The 27914-nt window shown below is 41.8% G+C and overlaps 1 protein-coding gene across 2 annotated transcripts; it reads right to left on the reverse strand.

Moving 5' to 3' along the window:
- Window positions 1-1968: 1968 nt before the first annotated feature.
- TRIM36 (tripartite motif containing 36) lies at window positions 1969-26897 on the reverse strand. Of its 2 annotated transcripts, XM_030237447.2 has the most exons (10): window positions 26784-26897; window positions 25594-25828; window positions 17747-18072; window positions 14364-14510; window positions 13231-13326; window positions 12089-12342; window positions 11363-11487; window positions 10273-10566; window positions 9702-9999; window positions 1969-6748 (listed from the first exon to the last, which is right to left on the reverse strand). In XM_030237447.2, the coding sequence occupies exons 1-10, from the start codon at window positions 26808-26810 to the stop codon at window positions 6391-6393; spliced, it is 2160 nt and encodes a 719-aa protein (XP_030093307.2). In that variant the 5' UTR covers window positions 26811-26897; the 3' UTR covers window positions 1969-6390. The 2 variants fall into 2 exon arrangements, with proteins under 2 accessions (XP_030093307.2, XP_030093308.2); XM_030237448.2 differs by lacking the exon at window positions 25594-25828.
- Between the last annotated feature and the right edge of the window lie 1017 nt (window positions 26898-27914).

Raw genomic sequence — 27914 nt, forward strand, 5'->3', positions numbered from 1 at the left:
GAACCTGGGGCTGATGTATCAGAAGGCTGTGCTGCCATTCATTGAGTCCTTGGTAGGCTGGAGAGTTGAGTGGAGAGAAAACTAGTGAGGTTCAGCAGGGTCAAGTGTACTACAACAGGGGAGGAATAACCCCAAGTACCAGCACAGGTCAAGGACTGACCTACTGGAGAGCAGCTCTGTGGAGAAGCACCTGGGAGTCTTTGTGAATGACTGACCGCGAACCAGCAGTGCCATTGTAGTCTGAAAGGCTAATGGGATCCTGCATCAGGAAGAGCACTGCCAGCAGTGCAGGTCAATAGGGAGGTGATCCTGCCCCTCTACTCAGCCCCCCTAGTGAGGCCACATCTGCAGTGCTGCGTCCAGTTTCTCAGTACAAGAACAAGGAGCTAGTGAAGAGGTTCAGCAGGGGTCACAAAGATGATTAAGGGTCTGGAGCATCTCTCTCACAAAGAGAGACTGCAGGAGCTGGGCCTGTTTAGTCCACAGCAGAGAAGACTGAGAGGGGACCTCATAAATACAAACATCTCAGATGTGGGAGCCAAAAGGATGGTGCCAGACTCTTTTCATGGTGCCCAGTGACAGGACAAGGAATAATGGCCATAAAATCAAACACAAGAAGTTCCATGTTAACATGAGGAAGAACTTCAACTGAGACTGGGAAAGCACTGGAAGAAGCTGCTCTGGGAGGTTGTGGAGTCTCCATCACCGGAGACGTTCAAAACCCATCTGGAAGTGCTCCCATTCTCCCTGGCTCTGGGTGAATGCCTTGGTTCCACCCAGGGCAGAGTTAACCTTTGCAGCAGCCATAAGTGGCACATCCAGGTTATTCTATTCCAGCTCAGGCCCTGCACAGTGGGGACAGGACAGAGGGGTGTGGGGTTTCTCACCAAGGTGTGTCAGGTGTGCCCTCAGGTGTCACTGGGTTCCATACGCTGAACAATCCCATGTCAATTATTCACCTGTCTTCTATACTCTGTTATTAGCATTGCTGTTGTTGCTGTTAATTTTCTTATTTCATTGTTTTTTTCTAGTAAATTCTCCTTATCTCAGCCTGTGATCTTTACCTCTTTGTGCCTCCAGTTCTCCTCTCCATCCTGCCACAGTAGGGAAGGAAGGGAGAAAGCAGCACATGTATGGGCAGTTTCCATGGGAACACTTAACTGAGGAACACCATTCCTAAACCATGACAGCAACCCTGCCTGGGCAGAGGTATTGGATTAGATGATCTCCAGAGGTCCCTTCGCACCTTAACTGTTCTGTGATTCTGTGAATATTCAGCAGAATACTGCTCCTGGTTTCAATACTCCTGGTTTCACAGGAGTATCAGTCTGCCTCTCCTAGAACGTCCACATCTCCATATTGGCTGCTTTAACTGCACCGGCACACGTCACAGGAGATTCCCTGTGGATACAGCCTCTCTTGCTTCCATATGCACACAGAGCTGGCCTGAAGGCAGCAACCACCGGAAGCTGGAAATTTAAAACGCCCTGCAAACAACAGCATCAACTAATGTAAACACTGAATGGAACAAGGAATGCAGATTTAAGCAGTGGCACCAATTTTCAGGACTGAAGAGACAGGCAGGTCCACCCAACCTGAGGTCTTTTGGCAGAGCTGTACAGGTTGAAGAGCTAAGCAGCATCTGCCTCCTCTGCTACGGAAGGGGTAGGTCCCCTTGAAAATGCTCAAGAGCCAAGTTCTTTCTGGATGCACATTTTCCTTCCCTGACTAAGGAGGGAGGCTCAGACAGTCAAGTTCCTAACATCAGCATCTTAAGTAAAAACCTGGCAGTCAGTCCAAACTACTCTTTAGTCCTCCTAAAATCAGAGGCACTGGTATATGAGAACACTTGAGAATCAAAGCAATGCTTTCTCCCCACAAGTCACCTATTGTCATGTTTTGTAGGAAAAATAATTTCAACCAGGATACTCAGGAGCTGGGATATAATAATGTGAATGACTAAGATACTGTATTTCAGCTTTTATTAAAAAAAAAAACGAAGACATCACTTTTACATTTCAGAATATTTTAAGACAAGGCCTTTCTGTTAAAGCTTTAGGTATCTAAAAAGTGTCTACATGATTCACACCTGTATGAAGCTTTGCAAGTCACACCATAGTCACCAAACAGCTATATTGCACAAAGATCCACACAATTCCACACCATTTTTAGCCTAGTCTACATTGTAAAGTGCTGTTTCATAGGGAGAAACTTGAAAAAATAATTATCTGGATAGGCAAGTACTGCTGAACTGTATTTCTGAAAGCTGACATTTCCATAGTAGTGGAAAAAATATCACAACATGTTGTCAGTGCCTCTTGACTGTGTGTTTTTTATAAGCTGTAAGAAGAAGTAAGGAGTAAGCACCAAAGAGTACTGTCTGGAATGCATACTAAGTATTCAAGTAACACTAAAAGCCAAATTAATTTTTAAACTCAGAATGAGATAAATACAAATAGATATATCAAAAGGTAGGTAAATGTTTAAAGTAGCATCAGTTTCTGTCCAGTAGAGTAATTGCATAGTAGAACACATGTTAAATTCATTTGAAACTCTAGTAGAAAAAGCCCCTAAATTTTGAATTTCTTACTTCTATAGTCTCAAACCAATAATCTTTTTTTTAGATCATTGAGTCTGAGACACTGCCTTCATATCTGCAATAGACTGTTCCATTTACAAATATTTCTATAAAGTAAAAAAAGGTCCGGTGATACAAATCCAGATGCTTATAAAAAATCTAAATGTGGAAATGTGGAGGGCTAACCATGACATAAAGCCTCTAATTTAGACCAGTTTCTGAAACAGAGGAATCAAAACTGAAACATTTGTCTATGGAAGGAGATTTGGTCTGGAAATGAAAGTTCAGCCCTACAACCTACAGCTCTAAGCCAATTCCTGGTGTGGTAGATGAACTGACCATTGCCAGTTATAGAAGGGGAGAAGTCACAGCTACTGAAGTGAGAATCCTTTCTCCTGGCTCTCTCTGACTGCTGCACTCACACATAAGATCATGACTCACATACTCAACAGAATATGCTAATGTAAGAGTTTTCAGTGCTTGACTTGGGGTTTAATACATATTGGAGGGGGGGAAGAAGTGGAAGGAACAAAAAATCTTAACAGCAGAGAGATCTTCTGAGTATCACTACAACTTAGTTTGCTCCAAGACCTGGAAAAGCAAACAAACAAAAACATGGGCAAGTTTGTGTTTCCAATGAAGCTACTCAGGAACATCTAAGTCTAGAAATGACAGAAGGCCCTCAGAACTTAGTGACTAGGTAAACAAGCATTATCAACATAAACAAATGCAAAACAGCACACAAGGTGGGGAAAACCCTGCATGCACAGCTAACCATCAGGGCTGCAGGAAAAACACTGCAGAAGAAGCTTCATCATGAGCATGGTATTGGGTATCAACCAAATAAAAGGCAATTATGGTTTTAGGACAACAAGAAGAAGGAAAACACAAAACTTTGCCATCCTTTACAGCAACAAAGTGTTTTATGGACGGACTGTTCAGTCAGTCTCAGCAGGCAAGAAGAGAGCAATAGCTTCAATCCAGTAAGAGAGAAGATGCAAGAGAGGAAATGACAGAAATTAAAGGCTATAATGATAGCTATCTAAAAGAGAGGAAATTACTAAAAAGGCTAACTAGTAAGAAACAGTTTGTCTTTTCTCCTGCAGGAGAAAATTCCAAATGGTACCTCATACTTCACACCTGCTGCTGGGACATCAAAGTGTTTCTCAAACAACTCACACTGAATCTATGGAGTGCACTTTCACACAGCCTTATCAAGACAGAACATTTGCAGGTGAGATGCAGACAAGAAGTTGTGCTCGCTCGACCTTTCTGGCTGTCATGCTCGTGCTGGCATACACAACTGCTTCTGACAGTTTTTCCAACAGTGGCCACAGTCAGAGGCTTAGGAGACAAGACACTGGGAGAGGTGGACTCCAGGTCAGATCAGTTCAGACAGCAAAACCTGCCAAAGATTTGCATTATGACCTACATTCACTTAACCGTATTGTGATTTTCAGGTCCCATTTCCGAGCTCTGCAGCTGAATACATGTACTTAGTAAGCATACTTCATACACATTCATCAAGATGCAACACTATCCCCAAATTACAAAGCATATCCCCAAATTAGAAAGCATATCCCCAAATTAGAAAGCACCAAGTACTTACTAGAAACATCCTTCACTTTAAATCCTTATTTTTCCACAAGTCAACAGCGCACACACTCTACTTTTTTTTATACATGGGTTTCTATAAAGAGAGGCAGTCCACCTCCATTCTCAGTAAGATCATGTAACATATCCTCCTGGAAGATAGGTCAAAACTTCTAAAAGACAAGAAGATGATCAGGGACAGCCTGAGTTCACCAAGGGCAAGAACTGCCTGACTCACCTAGTGGTCTTCTGTGACCCAGTGACTGCAGCAGTGGATACGGGAAAAGCTAAGACATATAAGAGATACCATGTCCCTGGACTTCTGTAAGGCCTTTGATAAGATCCCCCACAACATTCTTACCTCTAAACTTGAAAAAGAAGGGTTTAAGTGGATGGACTGTTCAGTGAATAAGGAATTGACTGGATAGCTACACCCAAAGAATCACAGTCAACAGCTCAATGTCCAAGCAGAAACCAGTAATGAGCAGAATCCCTCAAGGGTCTGTCCTGGCACCAGTGTTGATGTGGATCTCATGAGGTTCACCAACCACAGGGTACTGCACCTGGATCCAGAAAATCTCCACTATCAATACAGACTGGGGGATGGAGAACAGCTCTGCAGAGAAGGACTTGAGCAACCTGATGGATGAAAAATTGGCCATGAACCAGCAATATGTGCTTGCACACACTGCGTTCAGCTCTGGGGCCCCCAGTACAGAGTGTTTCCAGAGGAGAGGCACAAAAATTGTCAGAGGGCTGTAACACCTCTCCTGTGAAGATACTGTAAGAGATGGAGTTATTGAGCATGGAGAAAGCGCCAGAAAGACCTTATTATGGCCTTTTAATATATAAAAAGGATTTTAAAAAAACATGGAGAAAGTCTTTATACCAACGCCTGGAGAGACAGGACAAAGGAAAATGCTTTTAAACTAAAAGATGATAGATTTAAGTTGGAGATAAGGAAGAAATTTCTAACAGTAAGGGTGGTGAGACATTGGAGAAGGTTTTCCAGAAATGCAGTGGATGCCCTGTCCCTGGAAGTGTTCAAGGTGAGTTTGGATGCAGCTTTGAGCAGCCTGGTTAGTAGAAGATGTCCCTGCCCATGGCAAGGGGGGTTGGAACTAGATGGTCTTTAAAGGTCCCTTCCACCTCAAGCTGTTCCCATGGTTCTATGATTCTGCAAAGGTGATACAGTTTTTAACATTAAAGGAACTGAAATTTGAAAGGAGACATCCTTTAAGGCAGAAATTAGGTCTCAAAACTTAACCAGTGCATTTTTAACATTCTTACTAAGAAAAATTCAAGCTGCTACTAGATTAAAAAAAAAAAAATCAGGTATTTCTTTAATACTTTAATACTTGCTTTCATAGGTTAATTTTTTAAATTCACATATAATTACTCATGTCAGCAACTCACTTGCTTTTGCCTAAATACCAGGTACCATTATTCACACATGCAAACATTTCTGATTTTTTATTCCAAATTCTGCAATTTAAGATGCAATTGCACTTTTTTTTAGATAGCTTATATTAAAAGCCTGGAAGAATAAAAAAACTTACCATTATGCCACCAACTATATGACACTGAGTGACAGAACTTGAGTTTTAACTTACAATCACATTAAGGGTATACAACATGCAATCAGATTCAAGTTTACCTTCATCATTCCAAGTATAAGTTAAACATTCAACACCATTTCTAATTTCTTCTTTCATATTATTTTTTTAATATGCTATTCTGTGCTGAAAGGCCCAACTGGTGCTCAGGGGTTGGTTAACTGGAAAGCATTTAACCCTGCAGAGGCATTCAGGCAGATTTCTTAAAAGGAGAATGGCAATTACACTCCGTCAGCTTTGACTTCATTAAATACAAAACTGACTATGTAATGATTTAAGTTAAAGAAAAGGCAGATTTCTACCCCAAAGAGTAAGTTTTGGTTGCTAGTCCTGAAAAGTAAATTTTGGTTGCTAGTCAGACATCTTCCCTGCTTCCCCCAGGAAAAGAAGTCTTTGGAGAACAGCATTGCACATATCACAAGAAAGGCAGGAGAATTCCTCTGGTGCAGGAAGTGCCTAGACCATTTATTTTTAAAAAATCACAGGCCGGAGGCTTGTGAGTAACATGTAGGCAGAATATAATTTATCAGGACTAAAAGCTAAGGTAGAATTCTTCTGCTTTCATTTTCTGTCTCAGAACAGCAATGGGAAGAGATTGCCACACTAGACGTCGTCGTCGTGGTACTCCCTGTCGTTGGCTGTGACAGCCTCCTCCAGGCGCACTGCCGCACCACCCATCAAAGCAAACACTGGGTACATTAAGCCAGAGCAATCCACCTCACATTCGTACAGGCACTTCATACAGCCTGCATCGTAAAACCCTACCCTGCCTCTGTCACAGTCAAGGCAAATGCCCAAGCACGATGGCAGGGGAAGGATTCTGCTGGCTGGATCCTTGAGAGCAGCAGGTGTAGCAGGGATAAAGAACTTATTCATGCCTAAAGTGACCAGTGTGCAAGGCTGCGATGAGTCAAAGAAGGCATCTTCACTCCCACTGTCATGACCGCTGTCTTGCTCGTATCTGGAACACAAAAAAACCCCCATGTGCTTTTGTCAAATGCTGAAAAGGGATCAGTGATGTGAACAGGAGAAGAACATTTCTGTAAGACAGACAACACATGATCACCAAAAAATCTTGGGTGGTAAAAAAAATCACAGAATCATAGAACATCCTGAATTAGAAGGAAAACACAAAACATTATATTCCAAGTCCTGGCCCAGCACAGGATAACCCCAAGAGTCACACAATGTGCCTGAGAGTATTGTCCAAATGCCTCTTAAGCTCTGGCAGGTTTGGTGCTGGGACCACTTCCCTGGGGAGCCTGCTATAGAGTCCGGCCACCCTCTGGGTGAAAAACCTTTTTCTAATATACAGCCTAAGCCTCTCCTGACACAGTTTTATGTCATTCCTTTGGGTCCTGTCAATGGTCACCTAAAAGATGAGATCAGTGTCTGCCTCTCTGCTTCCCTCAATCTCCTCTTCCCCAGGTGGCACAAGCCAAGTGACTTCAGTCACTCTTTATAAGGCTTTCCCTCCAGACCCTTCAAAATCTTCATGGCCCTCCTTTGGACACTCTCAGCTCAATGCTGTTCTTGTACCCAGAACTGCCCCCAGCACTGGAGGTGAGGCTGCCCCAGAGCAGAGCAGAGCAGAGCAGGACAATCCCCTCCCTTGCCCAGCAGTGATGCTGTGCCTGATGCACCCCAGGACACGGGGGCCCTCCTGGCTGCCAGGGCACTGCTAGCTCAGGTTCAGTTTCCCATCAACCAAGGACCCCAGGGCCCCTTCTAGAACACTACTTTCCAGCCACTCCTTTCCCAGTCTCTCTGTACATCCAGGGTTGCCCCATCCCAGGTGCAGAACCCAGCATTTGCCCTTGCTGAATTTCATACATTTGGTGCCTGCCCCATCCTCTCATTTGTCAAGGTCTCTCTGCAGGGCCTCCCTGCCTTTGAGGGAGTCAGCTGAGGGGGTCAGCACAGTTTTCTATCACCTGTGACCTTACTTAGTAACCCTTCTAGTCCTGTGTCCAAGCCATTGATGAAGCTGTTGAAGAGCACAGGACTGAGCCTGGAGCCCTGTGGAACCCCCCAGTGACAGGTGACCAGTCTGGTGTCACCCCATTCACATTAACCCTTTGTGCCTGACCCCTGAGCCAGTTGCTCACCCATCATATGATGTGTTTATCCAGCTGTGTGCCAGACAGTTTGTCCAGGAGGATCCTGAGAGACACAGTATCAAAAGCTTTACTGAAATCAAAAGGTCAACTTGGTCAGCTCAGCTCATGTGTCACGAAAGAAAAGTAAGTTTTCCAAGTCCTTTTCCAGGACTTTCCCCTGATGACTGCACTATTCTTCAGTTGTCCAGTAATTCACAGAATAATCTTCTCCATATATTTACCAGTAAGTGAAGTGAGACCGACAGGCCTGTAGTTACCAGGGTCATCTTTTCTGCCAGTCTTGAAAACTGGGACAACATTTGCCAGTTTCTAATTGACTGGCACCTCCAAAGACCATTGAAACATCAGAGAGGTCTCACAATGATATCAGCCAGCTCAGTACCCTAGGATTAATCCCATCAAGCCCAACAGACTTACGGGGATTTGGGTGAAACAGCAAATCCTGCACAAATTTGGGATTGACTGGGAGTTTGTCATTCTCACAGTTGTGGTCCTTGAGTTCTGGGACCCCAATGCCCACCACTGGTGTTGAAAACCAAGGTCAATAAAGCATTAAACATCCCTGCCTTGTCTCTGTTCCTTTTAGTGAGGTGAAAGTCCTCCTCCTATAACAGGCCTATGGTATTTCTCTCTTGTGCTATTATTTAAAACACTCTTTTTATTGTTCCCAGCAGTTCTGGCCAGCTTCAGCTCCAGTTGATATGACCAATCCTTACAGACAAGAACCTGTCCTGTGAGTTTTCCATGATGCTGTTATGTTACAGTATCTGTAAAATTACAAGACAAAAGGTAGTGTTTTAGTAGTTTAAATTTGGGGACTTTTTTTAATGTGTCCTTTCTTAAGACTTCCCTGAACAGTTTCCCAGATGGTTATTGGAGAGTCTGCATGGTCAGTCTACATGCTTTTCTCTCCACTTCTGTCCTCAGATAAATACACAAGGAGAAACACACATTCTTCAGCAGAGACATTCCCTACTTAGGATTTCAGTTTTGGGATGCTTGTGGGGGCAGTTTTTTCTGTGTCAGCTAAAATTCCGCAGAGATCTACATGGAGAAGGAAAAAGAAATCAGGAAATTTAGATCTAATTTCTCACTTTGCAAATAGTTCCATCTGGCTTTAAGCAGCTCAAGATTGTGCTGTCACATTTTCCATGTGTTATACAGGAAGAAGGCAAACATTTGTTAAATTTCTGAATAAAGTCCCCAGGAGATAGCCTCCCTGCCTGCAGTTCCCACATATGTCCAGGCTTGCTACAATTGCTGGAATTGTGAGATGGAAATCTTTTTATTGGTTTGTCCACTGTACTTTGGCTTGTGCTCAGTAGCACTCCAATACAGTATGCAAGCATGTAGCCTGGGGTAAGCCAGTAACTTGGAATCCACTGTGACACAGCTGCTGCAAAAACATACAAATACAGTGAACACTGTTCCTCTGAAAGGCTGCCAAATCTTGTATGCCAAGGGAATTAAGGTAGAGCCTTACTACTGATAATCAAGCATTGCTTCAATCTTAAAACTTACAATTTTTTTTAACCTTCTTGCTTTAACTGACATTCCTTGGCATCTACAGGAACCTGACTTCTTTCCCAAAAAGAAAGAAAATAGGACTCTGGATAATTAGGACATCTTTCTGCTAATAACGCGACACCCTGCTTACACCAAATCCTTCAAACTTTTCACTGGTTAGTTTCACCTTGTGTACTAACTGAGAACAAACTTGCTCTTCATTTACTTTTTAAAAAAAAAACATCCCCTTATGTAAAACATGCATTAAAGCAAGAGTGTGCAATTTACCTTGGACTGATAACATCAGGGGTATTGTGGAACAATTTCTGTATCTTGCTGCTAGGAACAACTCCCACTTTCACCAGGTATGAATAGGCTTCCACATTAAAAGCCCAGAAGTGTTTCCCTTTGGCAATCCCAGTGTCGCCAATGATGTAATCCAGGGTTGTGAAGCATCCAACCTGCAAGCGCTCAGATCCCAGAAGCAGAGGAAATCCAGCCCTACTTTCCACAGATGTTCTTCTTGGGTTCAGCTGGAGATGTTCATTGTTGTACCCACATTTGTCATCGAAAAGAAAACTGAAAACTGAAAAACAGTATCCCAAAAAAACTTCTGCTTAGTTATGTATTTGGCCTTCTGTACTTATAAACTACATTTTAAGACATACAAATTAGATTTTGCCACTTTTAAAGGCTACCAGGAATGTCACACAAGCTAACAGTCTCTGTATGTTACTGACTTAATCTATAACAGTGCTTCTAAACATTTGTGAAACTGGTAACAGTGCAGGAGACATTTGGGAGCTACTGGAAACTACTTTCAGCCCTTGACAATGACGGACATAAGAAAAACCCCTACCTGGAGCTGGAGGAGTATGCATAATAACTTCTCGGCTCCAAGGGCTACAGATGGACCCTTTGTAACCTCGAACTCTAAAGGTGTAGCTGCTGTCATCATCAAGATCTGATAATACTTTGCTCTTGCCACAAACTTCAATCTTCTGCCATGTCACACTCTCCTCTTCTTTATTAAGTTTATGATACTCAAGGACATAGATATCAGCTGAATCTGTCTTCCCAGGGCATTCCCAGCTGATGAGAGCTTTATTGTACATTCTGCTTTGCTCTTCGTTGATTACTGGTATTTCTAGACCTGAAACACATGAGGAAAAAAGCTTTGAAATTTAGATACATGTTGTTTTGTAGTTAACCATACAACCAGTCCTGGCTGTATGGTTAACCCAAACTGTTACTGTATTCCAAATCTAGCTGTACCTCAGTGAGATTTCAGCCACTTTGTAACTAGGGACTATTACAGTTTTTGACCCATTGCTTTTTTGTTTTTTAGTAAATTGTTATTTTTTTTTCAGTTCTATATATTCATACTTATTTTTCCTTATTGGTGGAAAGGGATTAGTTAAAACTATATTGGGAGGAAACTCATTTTAAAGCATCCACCTCTTAAAACTGTCTTAAACCAAGAGATAACCCCTTTGTTGGGCTATAGGACAGTTAAAGGAGGGCATCTGACTCTTAGTTAAAAGGAGTAGATGAGGATGGTTCTCTGTTCATACACTTAAATAAATCCCCCATTTTCTGTTTTTACTTAGAAAGGCTTGAGCCTTTTTTTTTCTGACACTTTAAAAACTACTACTTTCTGTCATGCAATAAAAAGCTTTTAGAAAGACTGAGTGCGATGTAACTTGGAAGCCAGTGCAAACTGGTACTGAAGGAAATGTCATTTTAGCTTCTTTGTGAAAGCTGAAACTAACACTGCTGGCAGGTAATGCCTTCTGAATCACAGAGACAGAAGGAACAATGCAAGTCACAACACTGAGCCCTGCAACTGCTGCCCTGTGCAGTTCTGCCTTTCTCCAGAGAAGCCCTTAAAACTTGAGAAAGACCGAATGAAAACAACTTGAGAAAGACCTAATGCTCTCAGAATTTACCATTGCAATGGAAGGACAAGTCACCAAGGATGTCTTCTTGCTTGGCAGTGTCCACCACGAAGTCTTCAAAAGTAGTTTCAGCTGCTGGCCTAAAGCTCTTCAGAGACTCAGTAGCTTTTTGGATTCTGAACACACAAAAATGGTATAGCACAAGAAAAAAAGAAAGGCAATTCAAGTGGGCCATTCCTTAAAGTAAAAATGCTAGGTTTTGCATTAAAAAAAGTTCTGCTTTCATGTACTTACTGATGTGTCCCAGAAATTTTCACTAGAATCTCTAGAAAGATTGTCAAATGCCAAATTTAAAGGCCTTTTGTGTATCAGTGTAAAGATAATGAACAGATAGTCATTCAGTTGGCAAAACATTTAAACAATTTGGAACACTGCATTCAAAGAGCAAAACTGATGTGTGGCGTTGGTAGAGATCAAAGATCAAAGAGCCCAAAGCCAGAAGAGACCTGTTAGATTAACTTGCAAATACCTGATAAAATCTCTGAGACAAGGAATTTTTCAGGGAGTTAAACAGACTACCCTCCCACTTCAGTCCCACTGAACAAGGCTAGGCACTGTGGCAGGACAAGAGCACTCCTCTCCTGAATATTGTTTCCTAAGGCATGCTCTAATGCAGGAGTTCCAGCTGAACGTGACCAGGACCATCTCCAAGAGAATACAACCGCACAGACATCCTAGAAGAGTACTTGCACCTCAAACAGAAAATATTTAAGATACCTGACATGAAGTTGTTTTGCTGTTTGAACAAAACAGGAGGGATCTGTTTCTTTAAGCACTTCTTGAGCATATCCTACAAGGCCATTATTTTCCAGGAGCCCTTGGTATTCTTCCATTTGTGTTTGCAATTTTTCCAACCTTATATTTTTAGAAGTTTCAATTGCCCTAAGTGCTGCAGACTTCTTCTCTTCCAGGACACAATATAATTTCTCAAAACTCTGAGATGCTTCTTGTTTAGCTCTTTCACTGTTGCACTAGGAGCAAACAAAAGACATTTCAGACAGATTATACATCACTGTGACTCTGTACAGAAACATACCTAACGTTGTTCAAGACATCACAGCAATCAAGTCATCCATTTGACAGGTAATAATAATGAGCTTTGTTACGCTATTTGGCACTGAAAATGAGATCAGCACACCACCCAAGCTAGTCAGCATTTGCTGTCTTTAACAGAGACTGAAGAGCAGGAAAGTATTCCTCTGATTATGCCTTGAGTTATGCATTACATTTGTCTAGATAGCTCATGAAAAAGTACTGTAAAAGCACATCAGTCTCTCTGAAGTCTTCATGCCCAAGAGCTAGATGCTCTTCCACCTTCCCCAACCACTCTGACCTGAGGGTCCAGTCCAGCTTCTCACGTACACCCTCTGAACCACAGTGCCACCTCTGAATACTGCCCTGGATAAAAAGAACTGCAAAACTCAGAGGCTGTCTGTAATCAAGACACACCAGTACTAGGAGCTTCTTCAATTTCTTCCTTCATGTTCTTCAGCTTGTATGTGACTCTTCTGCAGGGAGATTTTGCCCTTAAACCTGCCTTTCTCAAGGTAAACAGGCAGTGTAAATAGTGCACCATCATAAGTACACAAATACCCTATGTTTAACCCATTTTGTTTAAGGTATCAAGTAAGCTTTATTCTATTTAAATTTACACAAAAATAAACTTCCCTTTGTCTGCTTCCCATACTGGCAGGACTAGGTGTTACCATGTGTGAGTCAGTCTACCACAAACTGCTCAAAAATTGTTTTACTACTTAACTGAAAAACTCAAAGTTTGAAACATTTCACTAAAACCAGTTTTGAATCCTTCCTGTGTCTGTACAAAGGCCAACCCCAGACAACCTTCAAGCCACTCTTACCTCTGTTTCTTTCATCAGCAGATCCAGCTGTGTGATGTGAGTTTTCACCTGGCTCTCCTTACTGATGAGGTACTGAATATCTTTTGAAAGTTTCTCCTGTTGAAGTAAAACAGCAAGAATAGGGCATCTCACACAAAGTGACAATCAGCACAGGCAGGTCATCCAGTTTTGTCCTCAGTTTATCTAGCCACAAGGACAACAGCATGACACCAGTTATGAGCAGCAGTCCTGTGGAGAATTGTTTGGTGACCTGCAGTGACTGCAAAGCAACTGTGAGTGAGATTGCTGGCATAGGCTCTAAGGATCAGAGGTAATAATGTCAGCTGGCTCCCAATCACCCAGGAATCACTCTCTCTTAGATTGGGAAAAAAGAGGCTTCAGGACATTAAACTTACAGAAAGGAGCTGATAGTTATTAACTCATTTGTAGCAAGAGTTGCTAGAAAAATTAGTAGTTCAAATCACAGATTTGGCCCAATGCTTCCTTAGCTGCAAGAGTTAGCAGGTGTTCAGGAAAGGCCTTGCAAACTAATGAGGAGGCCAAGTAGCACAAGGCAAGCAAATCTGCTCTTTTTTTATTTTTCCTTTTTTTTTTTTTCTCCTGAGAGCAAGAGAGGAAGAAAAAAAAGAAGAGGAAGTAGGTGCTGTCTTCAATAACAATCTCATGTTTGTAAGCCTTTACTGTAGTGCTTTGCTTAGGAAATTAACAGCTATGCAGCTTCAGAAACATACAAAGATATCAACAGATACTTCAGAGGCAAATTTCTCAGATGGGCTTCTCAAGTATCCTCTACCACAAGCTACCTGAGCACTTATATTAAAAAATTTTTATTATAAAGTTGATTAACTACTTAAACCTTCTGTGTTGTCTGTACTGTTGTACAATTAGCTGAAATACAAAGACAGCACTTTTCTGGGGTTATGTTTCAAGCATCATAGCAAATAGTTTAGTTTCTAAAACATGCCCTATATCAGATAATATATACATTAACAAATGTTGCACAATGACAGGGCTCAAAACTAGTTCAGGGTCTCCTAAACACACATCCTGGCTTCTATCCAGTGGGAGTTTGCCCTCACATCAAAAGTACTCTTTCCCTTCTTAAGGCCAGGTCCAATGATATTTTCTTTTACCTTGAGGGTTTTGTAGGCAGTGCTCATGGTTGTTACTCTATGGTTTGCATGACTTCCACCCAGTTTGCAAAGGTGACAAACAGGCCTTCTGCAGATTTCACAGTACATGTTTACTCTCTCCATTTCATGTTCTGGACACATCAAAATCTGTGGGGGAAAAAAAAAAGAGCAGTAACAGTACAGGTGTACTTCCAAAAATTAAGGTTCTCAACAAAAAATCAAAACACACAACGAACCCTAAGCAGCCTGTGACTTCATCAGTGAATTTTTTATAGTCAGTTTATCTTCTACCTTTTATATTTGTCAATGCCATTGAAAGCCAGCAGATGAACACACACAGTTTCACAAGGTTTACAGTAAGTAAGCCTCTAGCAGTCTCTGTGTAGCCTCCATATAGCAATCAATCTTTTGCTAAACCCTGCCCATGTTGTTTGCAATGCCTCCAGCACCCTACACTCCAACTCAGAGCTGTAAATGCAATATAGAACACACCCAGACTGTCAAACTTAACCATGCTCATGCCAACATCTCTTGCAAGAGCTATGAACTGTTTCTTAAAGCAAGAGAGGATGTAACATTGTAGCAATTAAGGTCCAAGCTAGATTTTGATAAACCACATTGCTATTGCTCTTGGAGCTACCAAGTGCAGCCACCACCTACAAGTACAGTCATTTTAAAGAAAAAAGACTCCAGTGTTTCAATCTTTCCATCTGACTCCAGTTACAAGCTGTTCACACTAGCTGCTACTTTCAGGATTAGCTCAAACAGCATTGTAAGAAACCTGGTGTTTGCTAAAAATCACCTTTCAAAACCAGAACTTGTTGAAAAAAAAGCTCCAAGAGTTAAAAATGCTGCTCAAGTCGAAGCTCAGGCAACAGATTAAACCATATAAAGCGTGCATATGTGTTTGTGTTTTTAAAAAAAGAAACAATGCTTGCTTTGCCTCATTCTAGAGCACTGAAAGACAACATCTGGGTCATCTATTACATTGAAGTTACCAAATAGGAACTTTTGAGGAAGCTTTTCAGTTTCAATATGCCCCCACACAAGAAAGGTCAGAAAAGGGCATAAAAATAGAAAACTGTGAGCAGCACAAATATGGACACAATAAGCTAAAACCTGAAACCAGCTTTCAAGTCTCAAGTGTTATCTTAAGGTATGGTGAAAAGCCCAAAGGCACCAGTCTCACCAGCACCTTAAGACTATCCTTAAACCAAATATGCAATTAGCAATCCCATTTGGATTGACTAGTGGATTTGGAAGAAAATAAAAAAGGGAAAAAAGGAAGCTGCCAAGAAAATCAGCTGTGCAGGCAAACATCTTCAAAAGTTACAGTCATTCAGTCAATCTGTGGAAGTAATTTTTCCACAGCAGTGTATGGCCACACCTCAGAGAAAATCCTTATTTTTATTCATCTCCTCATATAAGCAAGAACTACAGCCTGCAAGCAAGAGATAGCAGAGGTCAGCAGACTGCCTTGTCTTCTCTCAAAACTCAAGAACAATCAGCCCAGTATGTTCTTCTCCCATCCCCACCACACAGGCTACAAAGTGCTCTCCAGCCTGGTTGCAAATTAAAGTGGTAACTGAGGACATTGTTTAGGAAATCAACATATACTTCATGCTTTCAGCTCAGGTCTTAAAAATGCAGAGCAATGAAAAATGCACTTCACTTTCTTTATATTAAGCTCAAACAGTCCTCAGAAAAGTTTCTGTAAGAGCACAGTAAAGATCATCTTACTGTGGTTGGGAAGTTTTTCAAAACAAGTAAATGTATCTAAAGTTAACTACACCATGCTTTTCTCCTTTTTTCCGCTCTTCCTGTCTTCACATATAATTAGAAATGCTAAATCCCACACATGCACACATAGTCAATACTTCAGTGTCACAATAATCTAAACCACTTCACCCCATTTCCTCTGGTTCAAGAGAATTCAACTACTGACTTTTAATCCTGAATTCAGTCTGCATGTAGTGTAACACCACATTAGGAACCTTTAGGAGTGCACAGGGATCAGAGGATGCCTTTGGTACTTTTCAATAGCAACACTGCAGCTGTCAGGGTTTAGATGCCATAGAAGAGAAGTTTTTAAGGATCTGTATGGCATTTTAAAGAAAGAGCTAGAAGATAGTATGCAAACTTTCACCTTTCTCATTTATCCAATAGAGGGACAATTCACACAATGTGTGCGCAAGTACATTTGAAAGCATATGAAGCATGTGCTCACTTTTAACTGGAATTCATGTTTTATACTCACGGAAAACACCCCCAAGTGGACTTCTGCATGCTCACTATCTCCCAGCCTGCTAACTTTAGAGGCTCAAATTTTTCCAGTCTCAGAAGGAAAGTACACCAGTCAAGAGCTTCTTACACATTGCACATTAATCAAATTTACTTAATTTAATAATAATTAATCAGGACTCCCTGACCATCAGCATTTCTGGCACCTGTGGGACATCAAGCAAGGAAGTACAGGCACATGTCCCTTAATGTGCCCCCACATGTGCTGGGAAATTAAGGCCATTATTGTGGTCCCTGGTTAGCAAGATAGCATCTGTGACAGGTAACATCTGTGATCTAACAAATTCAATATGGCACTGCCACGTACTGCGCCATGCTCAGCATAAGACAAAAAGGTAGGGGCATTTTGTTATCACTGTTTTGTCTGAATGCAGTAACAGCAGCACCAGTGTATAAAGGTTGGCATTTTGCCATAACATTTTTATCTCTTCTGCTATAGATAAAAAAAAAAAATAATGGTGTAATAACAACGGAGACTGTAACTCCACCTTTTGCTCTTGTTAGATACAAGGAAGGACAGAAAGATGCTTGGTGATGGGTCAAATTCAAGCACAAAGCATCCAAAGGGGATGTACCTAAAGGGGGCATGGAAGAGGCCAGGTGTGTTGGGGTTTTTAAGTTTACTACACACAGCCATCCTTCCTTGGCCGTCCATTCTAGATGCTCAAGACCAAGGTGCCAAAAAGACCAAAGGCATGGATTCAATCCCTGTATGAATCATTCACTTAAAAGCCGGACTTGATGATCCTTGTGGTCCCTTCCAACTTAGAATATTCTGTTATTTGTGATCACTAAGCCTTAAAAAAGAAAAAAAAAAAAAGAAAATAAAAGAAAGACTCAAATCACAAGTAACACAATCCATTCCACAAAGTAAAACCCTTATTTTTACGGGACCCTTCAAGTATGTTCTCAATGTCCCCTTCAATGACAACAAGGAGCAAAAGCTTGTGGTTCACTCAGTAAATAACAGCAATTGTCAATAAAGCAATCATGGTCCTAAGAAGCAACCATCATTGCACAGATTTGTCTGCAGCTACATGAGAATGCTGCAACCTGAATTCTGTAAGGTGCAGTATACTTACCTTGGGTCTGAAGTTGGTGGTTGGTCCTACGTATTCGTGCTGGGCTTTCACAGTTCCCCAAGGATGGTGTATTTTGAAACATTCATTGCAATAGCTTGCACTGCAGTCCATGCAACTCTTTGTGGACTCCTGAGGTGGAGGTTTGCAGAAATCACACATAATAGCAATGGCTGCCCTGGCTGCCTGTCTGTATCTTTCCACAATGGTTTCCAAAGTGAAGTTGCGAAATAAGCCATTGATGCCACGCTCCCCGAGATCAATATCCCGCTGGCAAGTCGGACAAGGAAACAGAGTTGATCTAGGAGTCAGTGAATTTCGTTTTCTGCCTGTGTAGACACCAAAACCCAATTTAGGATGAGCGTAAACCAAACTGGCTTAGATTTTAAAAGAAGCACAGGAATTTACGAACCAATTCTAGACTGTAGCACATCATTCAAACCAGTACAACACCAATTCATATGCAGTCTGCCAAGCCAAAGAAAATTCAATTGCCCTGACAAGGTAGTGTAACATCTGACTCCAAAGAACATTACAAACTACTACTCAAAAATTTAATTTTATGTTAAGATAAATTTAGCTCTTCCAATTCCATTTTCTTTATCTAGTTTTGGATGCACTCAAGCTGTAACCTTTTGAAACAATAAACACAAAACTTTGTGGAAGCCAAGTAGGTTTAGACTAACTGGTTACCCATATAGAAAGCAAGAGCTTCCTAACATATTGAAGTGAAAGATGCTAACTCCCAGAGCAAAAGTAACACATAGCCAACCTTGAGCTCCCTGAAATTTGCTTTGGCTGAGTTCAAACTTACTTTACTCATCCCAAGAGGCATGACAAAAAAAAAAAAAAAACAGGAAAACGAGGGAACAGTGTGACATCTTGTGGATGTGACAGCCTGGTCAGAGAGTGAGAAAACTAGGTAAGTTTTCCCAGAATTGGCTTGCGACACTTTAGGAAGTTGAAGATAAACAATGATAGCTTATTAGTATAAAAAACCTACAGGAGCTGCTTTCCTACTTTCTGTTTTCTTGATCTTCTCAAAGATTGTTAATAGCTAAGGTGTCTTGTTAATTAGCCTACCAGGTGGAATGTATTGATTAATTCACCAACCAGGTCTATCTGTATTGCAACAATGTATAAAAAAGAGAACCCAAAGTAAAGCTGCTATGCTGTGCAAACCAGCCTTCTGACATTTCTTACTCAACAGCAACATCATCTCAGCCAAATAATTTAGTCAAAAAATGCTGAGGCTCACTTGGCCCCTCCTGAAAGGCCTCAATAAAGGAGGGCTGCTAAATAAGGCAGTTATGTCTTCGAGTTACTCTACTCTGAACTGAGGAACCACAGATCTCCACAGGGATGCATACACAGCATACATCTACCTCTATTAATTTCTAAAGGGGGAGCTGCAGAGAAGTTGCACTCCTACCAAGTAGCTACACACAAATTTCCCCCTCTCCTCAAAGTAAAATCACAGGGTCAAGAAAAGCCACTAACTTAAGAAGCCTTTTGAGTCTGTAAGGAGATGTCTCACGCAGACTCAGAGGTTATTCCCGAGGTTATCAAACCAGGAGTGCATCCTGTCTCACTCATGAACCCACAGGCTGCAACTACCAGAAAGCATCCTTTATGTACTTCAAAAGCAGGCTAAGCCAGTCTTCAGGCTTAACTTGTATTCTCTCAGCTTCCCCTTACAAAGAAACCAAAGACCCTGTATTCTGTAGCGCCGGTGTATTGTTTAAGAACTCTTTGAGAGCACTGCATATTGGTATAACTAACTGTCCTGATTTCATCTGTGTCAGAGATCATTTTCTTAGTAGCTGGTTCAGTGCTGTGGTTTGGATTCAGTATGAGGTTATTACACATTGATGTTTTGGCTGTTGCTAAGTAGTGCTTACCCTAAATCCAGGACTTTGCAGTTTTCCATGCTTCACCAGAGAGCAGGTGCATGAAAAGCTGGGAGGGAGAACAGCCAGGACAGCTAACCCAAACAGCCAAAGAGATACTCCAAACCATAACATGTCCTGGACATGACATAAACTAGGGGCAGTCAGGTGTGACAGGGTGGGCACTGGGTGAACACTTGTATTATGCATCACTTGTTTTTCTTAGATTTTATTCCTCTCTTTATTTTGTATTACATTCTTTCTATTTTTGTTATCCCTCCAATATATATTCCAGCATATAATTAACTCTATTCCAGCTGAAACCAGAAAACTAACAAATTTGTAAGTGGAGGTATGACTTATAGCTGAATTCTCAGCGTTGAAATTGGCTCTTCTTCAAAAAGGGAAATTTGTTCTTCTCTGCATTTATTTTCCCATCAAAATTGCTAATACTTTATTTCTTTCTGAAGTGTCCTGTGTTGCTACCCAAAATACCCTTGCTGTGAGCTGCTCTCCTGTTGCTCCTTCACCTAACAATCCAAAACCTCCATTCCTATCATGCCCTTTCCAGTCTCTTCAAATAAAACACCAACACTGCTATGAGGAATCAGTTCCTTTAAATATCTTTGAAATTTAACCCGTAGTAGTTATGCATGACTGTCAGCCAAGAAGTCACAGTCAGAGCATGGATGAGTGTGCATGCACTGACAGTCTCCCACCCAGCTTGGTCCCATGCTTTTCTGTAAGTTCTGAGCAGAACTAGGCTGCATTTACAGAAGAGGATGAGTGACACAAGGCACAGGTATGCAACTCTCTCCCTAAGGGAGCAGAGATTGTTGCCTGATTTCACTTTTTTTTCAGATTTACTTGAAATAAATTAATAACTGCACATCCTGCAGTACCTATAACTTGGCATACACAGCAACACACGCATGCAAGGCACAGCAACAACAGTGAAACACAAACTGTATTTTCAGTGTATGCTCCAAGCTAGCACTGCACACAGGAACACAGAGAAATCTTCTATACAGACTTCTACAATGTCCTAGACAAAAAGATGACTTCACATGCAGTGCCATGCAGACAACAGCTACAAAAAGTGATCTAGAATACACACATTTGCTGAAACTAAGAAAATAATCATACAAAGCAGCACATATCGGGACCGCCTACAAGTAGTATGCTAGAGCAGGGAGTGAACGATGACAAAGCAAGATAACAAGGAGGAAAAAACATGGTGCAGTGGTCAAGTTTAAAAATACAATCTGAAATTCATATCCATCCCAATGGAGGCCTTTCATTCTGCCTGTGGTGGACCGAAATGAGACTGTCATCATGAGCCATGCTCTGCAAAGACTGGTGACATTCTCTATGGAAAGCAATCCAGTACCAAGGAAATCCTGCACACCTTCAGATGTCTCATCCCTTTTCATTGACAGCACTTCGAGAATCTAGGTTGGGGGTTTTTTCCTGTTTTAAATCCTGGAAATTTGCTTGCTAAGCTGCTTGGCATGTTCTGCCACTTCAATACTCAAAAATAAGGAGATTCATCCTCTTTTGGCCTAGTGAGCGTTAAAATGCTAACACTCTAGTTTGCTTTCTGCTTCAAGAATTTCTACACTAATATTTTAAGAAGTAAGCACTGGTGAAGTAAATAATTACTTTGGACACTGTCTTTCCTAACTGTATTGTGTCCAACTTGCTGAAACTAAATTCTGGTAATATTAAAAAAAAATCTTAACAAAAAAGAGCACAAAAAAAAAAAAAAACCAGAGCAAAAAACCCCTTGGATTTTGTAGACGTATTTAGATGTGCAGCTCAGAGAAACTTAGCTCCTACCCACATTCTCTTTTACACTTTGTCAATTCAGTTTACAACAAGCAAATATTTATTTGCTGAAATATTAGAAATCATCACATGAAATTTTCCACTGTGATTTGTAAACTGATTGCTCCACTTGCAATAAGTTGCTCAATCAGTTGCAAAAAAAATCGCAACATACACTCAGACTCACAAATATTACCATGCAGATTGCAGAGTCAAGTCAAAAAACAATTTAAAGTATGTCATTTAAAGACAATGTCTAAACATCATCTTCCCAAGGAGAGGTACCAATACCTAAAATGTTGAAAAGCCCAAGCTGTAGTGAATGGTTTGCAAAGGGATAAGACATCTTAAAGTTGTGTTTTTCAAGTAAACAATATTATCAGAATTCTATGGTTGTGGAAGGCATGGACATTAAATGGGTGAAAGTCTAATAAAAAAAGATTTAAAAGTCAACTGGACTGTCTTGCAAGGTTGAAGCTTTTTTAGAATAGAAATGTATATGCCACACTATAACTCAGTTAATGTTTTTGGATGGGCTTCTAGGGGGAAGGAAGATGGGAAGGGAAAATAAGTGGGTAGGGATAGCAAGGGGAAGGGGTAAAGAGGGAAGCAGGAGAGAAAGAGGGAGGGAAAGGGGAAAGGGGAGAGGCCTCCTAAGAGAAGCCAGCAGAGCTAAAATGTTACTTTCAGATACCTTAGTCTATCACAAATCAAAAGCGCTTCCTGCAAAAAGAGCAGACATGGACAGCTTTCCAAGAGGTCTGATGGTATTGTACGGTATCTCTGTTTAATGACACTTTCAGCCTTCAACTGAGGCAATTTAAACTTCCTCTTCCCATCAGCTGCTTTGTCCTCCACTGAGTGTGAAATTCAGATTTGTGTTTAGCTCAGTTCACATCTTTCTTGAAGGACACCATATTCTATGGATTACTCATGTGTCTCCCAATACTGTGGCAACAAGGAATTTGGGGACTTTTTCTCCCATTTTTGACCAACAATTACATTAAAAAAAATGTAGTCAGTATTAAAAAAGTCCACACAGTGGCTGAGCTGCTCAGACAAAGCTTAGTTTTGGAAATGAGATATAATTAAAAGACTGACTATCCTTCAATCTGATTGTGTCATTAGACACACCAAATACTACAAATCTAAGTGTAAAATATTTCATTTTCCTCACATATTCATGTGCTGTGATAAACTGTGAGATTCATAACTACCTACTCATAGCAACATGGCGCAAATTTCAATCTATTCTTCATCAAATTAGACAGGCTTAAATACAATAATGAACCAATATTACATTCTATTTAGCAGTGATGGCCAAACACAACCTGTAAATATAAGGAAGATGAATCCAATAATCACACTTCACTACCAGTAAGACAGTCTTGTTGAAACTTGAGCATGTAAACTCCTGAAAATTAAAAAGCAGGGGGTGCAGAAGGCAGTGTGGTGATTGCTGGGATTCTCTGTGCCTTTTTGTACGCACCAATGTATATTCAGTCATATACACACACAAGGAAAAAAATATAATCCAATTCTTAACATAATTCCAGTCCAGTTGACCTTTAAATCAGTCTTGCACAGAATGAAAAGCTGTCCTTATAGAACTTCTTTGCTGTACCTTTGCTCACTGCAAAAGAATTTTTGTGGACTTGACCACTGACAGAAAGCTATATGCTAATTGACAATATTTAACTTGAGATCTAAATGCTAGACTATCTCTAGCCAACACAAGAAGTGAAGCATTTCTACCTCTGCACCCAAAAGACCTCCTGTGTGAGGCTGCGAACAATGAACAGAGAGCTGTTTAGACATCAAAAAATGAGATATACCATTGGTTTACAATGGTTCAAAAAGCACCAACTCTTTTCTCTCCTGTGGCTGTTTAACTCCTGCAGGGTTAAAAGGCAAGAATGTTTAATTTCCTAGCATATCAAACAACAGTAAGATTTAAGCAGAGCAGGAGAAGGGAGAAAGAAGGCATTGGAGGGGGGAGGGTACAGGGAGAGATATTTCAAACATTCACACGAGTGTCAACATAACCACATTACACACTTTAATTGCACCAACAATGTAATTACAGTAACATTAGAGATAATTGAACAGCAAAAAGAAATAGCCTTCATTTTCATGTTATATACAGTAAGACTTTGCTAATTAAAAATTATTTTAAATACAATACAAACAGAGAAGTATTTTTAAACCAAAACACTGGTTTTAAGCAGCACATACACTCCATTTCAATGAGTTTTGTCGTTTTTACATTAAGATAAATTGTACTTGTAAGTGCAAGCTCTGTGTGCACAACAAATACAGAACATGACCAAATACAGACCAACTCCTTCTGGCATACCAAGAATTTAAATGCCAACCCATTTTAAATAGATTATATTCCCTTATGGAGTCATCAGGGATTCTTTAAGTGGGGTAAAAAAAAAAAATAGTGGAAATAAGGTGTCATATGCATTTTGAAATGGGACACTAAGGTCTTGACACTGACATGCTCTGCACAAGCCTCTCAGAAGGTCTAGTGGATTTTTGTTATGCATGTGAGACTCCACTTTGGATGTTTTCCTTGAATTGTCTCTCTTATGGAGCTGATTTCTTGCAAATTCCCCTACAGATCACAAAGCAAATTTAGCAAGGCAATGCACAGTATGAGTACTGCAGATGCAAGACAAGAACTATGCAAACATAAATTGCAAGCTGCCACCATTGCTGGTACCAAACTGGTCTGAGAGCAAATCTCACACCCGATATAGCAATGGAGCTATAATGCCAGTAACATTAGAAGCAAAGACAGTATAATCTGAATTTAAACATCTATTCTTTAATGTTTCAATTTCCATATGCTTTTCATTCTGCAAATTTGAACTGTCTGAGATGATAATTTTCCTGTGATGTGCTTCTGCCCAACGCTCTTTGAGGTAAGAGGGAGCAAGCTCATTATTTCCAAATCTCAATCCTCTCTTGCTACTCATCAAACAGGTCTTTAGGAAAGCCATCACCTCTCTGTTAGCAGGCCAGATGAGGAGATATATTCCCATCAGTTTGCTGAGATGGTGGCAGATCACAGTGGATTTAAAGATTTACAGCTCCTGCAACAACTTCTGTACATGTTTCTCAGGACAGGGTGGTGGTGGCAGGAGGAGGACCAAGAACTAGTGGCTTTTTGCTTAACAAACTGATTTGAAAGAGTACCAGTACTAATAATTCAGTACTAAACAGTACTAAATAGTTGTTTAGAAGAAGCTGGTGAAATTGCACATTTGATCTGCGAAAACTGGGAAGGATGAACTTTAGTAACATGAAATGTAAGATAAATGTAACAATGTCTTGTTGGTAACTCTTCCTCAGCACAGAGAGTGTGGTTTTAAAGTAGATAATTATGTCAGAAAAAAGCCTGAAAGCCAAGATCAGATATCTTTCAAGAAATAAAGCATGCACAAAGCATTTTCAATACATCTGTAGGAGAGCAGACCAACTCATCTATGGATTACAAAGACTGCAAGATTCTTTCTAGCACGATACCACAAAGAGCATGAGGAGTCCTAAAGCTAAGCACTCCTTAAATCTTCAAGCAGACCACAATGAAGGAGGCTGTTAGGGCTGTCTGCTTCCAGTCATACGCCCTTCAAATCTGCAAACAGGCAATAATCATAACCAATGGAAAATTATTTACTGTATGCATAATGAAGTGCGCAGGACAAAACTAGCTTGCAAAATCTACACAGGCTCAGAAGGAAGTCAGAACTACTGCACTGGGGCTGGACGAAACCAGAGCAAGCCATGGCAGGCAATGAAATCGCCAAAATCTACATCTCCATGCTACTGAACATGATGCTACTACATCACCATGGAGCTGAAATACAGAAATAAAAAAACACAATGGTTATAAAGATTTATAGAATGCCACAAAGATGACTCTATTATAGATAGAACAGTGTGCATTGTCCTTAAAAATATTCCCATTGTTTTTGACACAAAATTAACAAGAGTAGCACTATCCCTAAGTTATCTCTGTAACCACATCAGGAGTACCAGGAAGACATTTTACCAATGCAGACACTATTCAGCTCAAGCCAGTCTAATAACAAAATCAGAAAAACATGCACAATTTCTGATACATACCTGCTCTATTAATCCTGTCAATTCTGTCCATGCTAGAAGCAGCGATTCTAATTCGAGGGCTACTCTGATTAGAGGATTCAGAGCCTCCATCAGCAAAGGAGTCTTCACATGCAAAAAGTATTTCTTTCACACATTTGTGACAGACATTGTGCTGGCAGGGAATGATGAGTGGATGGGTAAACAATTCCTTGCATGCTGGGCAGATAAGTTCTCTTTCAATACCCTTAATGGCAACCTTCATGATAGAAAGAGGGAGAAACAAGTCTAAGTGCAAGAAAACATGAGCCACCAAGACTTATGGCACTACTCTATGTCACCAAACCCCAGCGCTGCAGAACAAATACACACAATTTTATCTGGTTTGAGGCGCTTCTTTGCCTAAAACAAATATCAATTAACATTTATGAAAGCACTGACAGCATTCATTTCAACTGAAGTGAACATTGCCACCAGGCAAACTCAGTTCATCTTTAGGTCATGTCTGCATTGCAGGGGAGGAAAGGAGGGGAGTAGTCTTAATTCCACTCAAGGACCAAGTGAAATGCAACCGAACACAACCATTCTTCTTAACAATAGGAGTCCGTACGTTTAGCTTGCTTGATGGCTTACGAAGAGGGAGAAGGGGGAAAAAAAGCAAAATCAAGTGTCAGACTGGTTAAACAACAGGCTTTCCTGAGGTGTGATTCACGTTTAAGGGCTGAAACTGTCTTGACTTAGTAGGGTAATAATTCCGAGTCAGGAACATCATTTTATTTATTTATTTATTTATTTATTTATATGTTTATTTACGTTTTTTATCTGTCGCACAAAGAGCCGCCTGTGGATCGGTGCGGCTCTTCAGTAATTCCGCGACCCTCGCGGCCGCCCCGCCAAGCCCCGGGCGTCGGGCAGGCAGCGGCAGCGCCCGCTCCGCCCGGCGCCCTCCGGGAGCGCTTCCCCTCCGCGCACCGCGCCCGTCGGAGCTCCCTGCGAGCCCTGCCCGCCGTCCCGGCTGCGCCGACAGCCGCGCAGGGACGGACCTGTCGGCGCACACCAGGGGGACTGACGGACTGACTGACAGACACGCAGACAGACAGACAGGCAGGCAGGCAGGCAGGTAGGCACACACCCTATTGCCCGCCGCAGCACAAGAAGAAGAACGACGCACCCCGCCCCGGCGGCCGCGCCCCGCCGGTTCCCCCCGCGCTCACCGGGCTCTCCAGCCGATCGCTCTCCATCCCTGCGCCTCTGCCTCCCCCTCCTCCTCCTGCGGCGGGGCGCCGTCAGCCCGGGCGGCGGCCGGGATACGGACTGTGCAGCGCCCGCGGCGGCGCCCGGCGCAAAATGGCGAGAGAGCGGGCGAGGGAGCGGGCGGGCGGGCGGGCGCGGGGCAGCGCGGGCGGGGCGGGGCGGGGCGGGCGCGCCAGCGGCAGCAGCCGCACAGCGGAGCTGTCCAGCCGCCCCCGCCGCGCAGCTCCCCGCGGGACACCGGCTATCTCGCTCTGCTATTGTTTTGGTCCTTTTCGTTCGACAAGCGGCGCCGGAAATGCCGCCCGTCCCGGCGGCCGGGAGTATTGAGTGCTTTCCCACTCAGCCCCTGCCATTGATCATCGCCCGTGTGATTGAATCGCTGAGTCGCAGAACGGTTCAGATTGGAAGGGACCTCGAAGATCACAGAATCACAGAATCAATCAGGCTGTAAAAGACCTCTGAGACCATCGAGTCTACTCTGTGTCCTAGAGCCACCATGTCAACAAGACCTTGGCACGAAAAGCCACATCCAATCTTTTCTGAAATACCTTCACCACCTCCCTGGGCTTCGAAGAAATTCTCTCTCATGTCCAACCTAAATTTCCCCTGACACAGCTTGTGTCCTCTCATCCTTAACATCTAATTCCAATGCTCCCCCAGTGGCCCAGGACACCTTCCAGGACAGATTGCTCTAGCCTTCTTCAACCTGGCCTTATTCCAGTGTTGCAGCACCAACAGCTACTCTGGGCAACCTGTGCCAGTGTCTCATCACCCTCTCAGTGAAGAATTTCTTCCTAATATATAATCTAAACCTGCCCTCTTAAATTCATTATGCCTTTTTACACTACATGGCCATGTAATAACTCCCTCTCCCTCTTTTTCATAAGCCCCCTTTATGTACTGAAAGACCAATAAGGGCTCCATGGAACCTTCTCTTCTACATGCTCGATAGTCCCAATCCTGTCAGCCTGTCTTCACAGGAGAGGTGCTATAGCCTTCTGATCATTTTTATGTCCCTCTTTTGGACTCACTCCAACAGATCTGTGTCTGTCTTGTGCTGAGAATCGCAGACCTGGATGCAGTACTCTGGG

Source organism: Serinus canaria, chromosome Z (assembly GCF_022539315.1).
Source record: "Serinus canaria isolate serCan28SL12 chromosome Z, serCan2020, whole genome shotgun sequence".
Classification (NCBI taxonomy): domain Eukaryota; kingdom Metazoa; phylum Chordata; class Aves; order Passeriformes; family Fringillidae; genus Serinus; species Serinus canaria.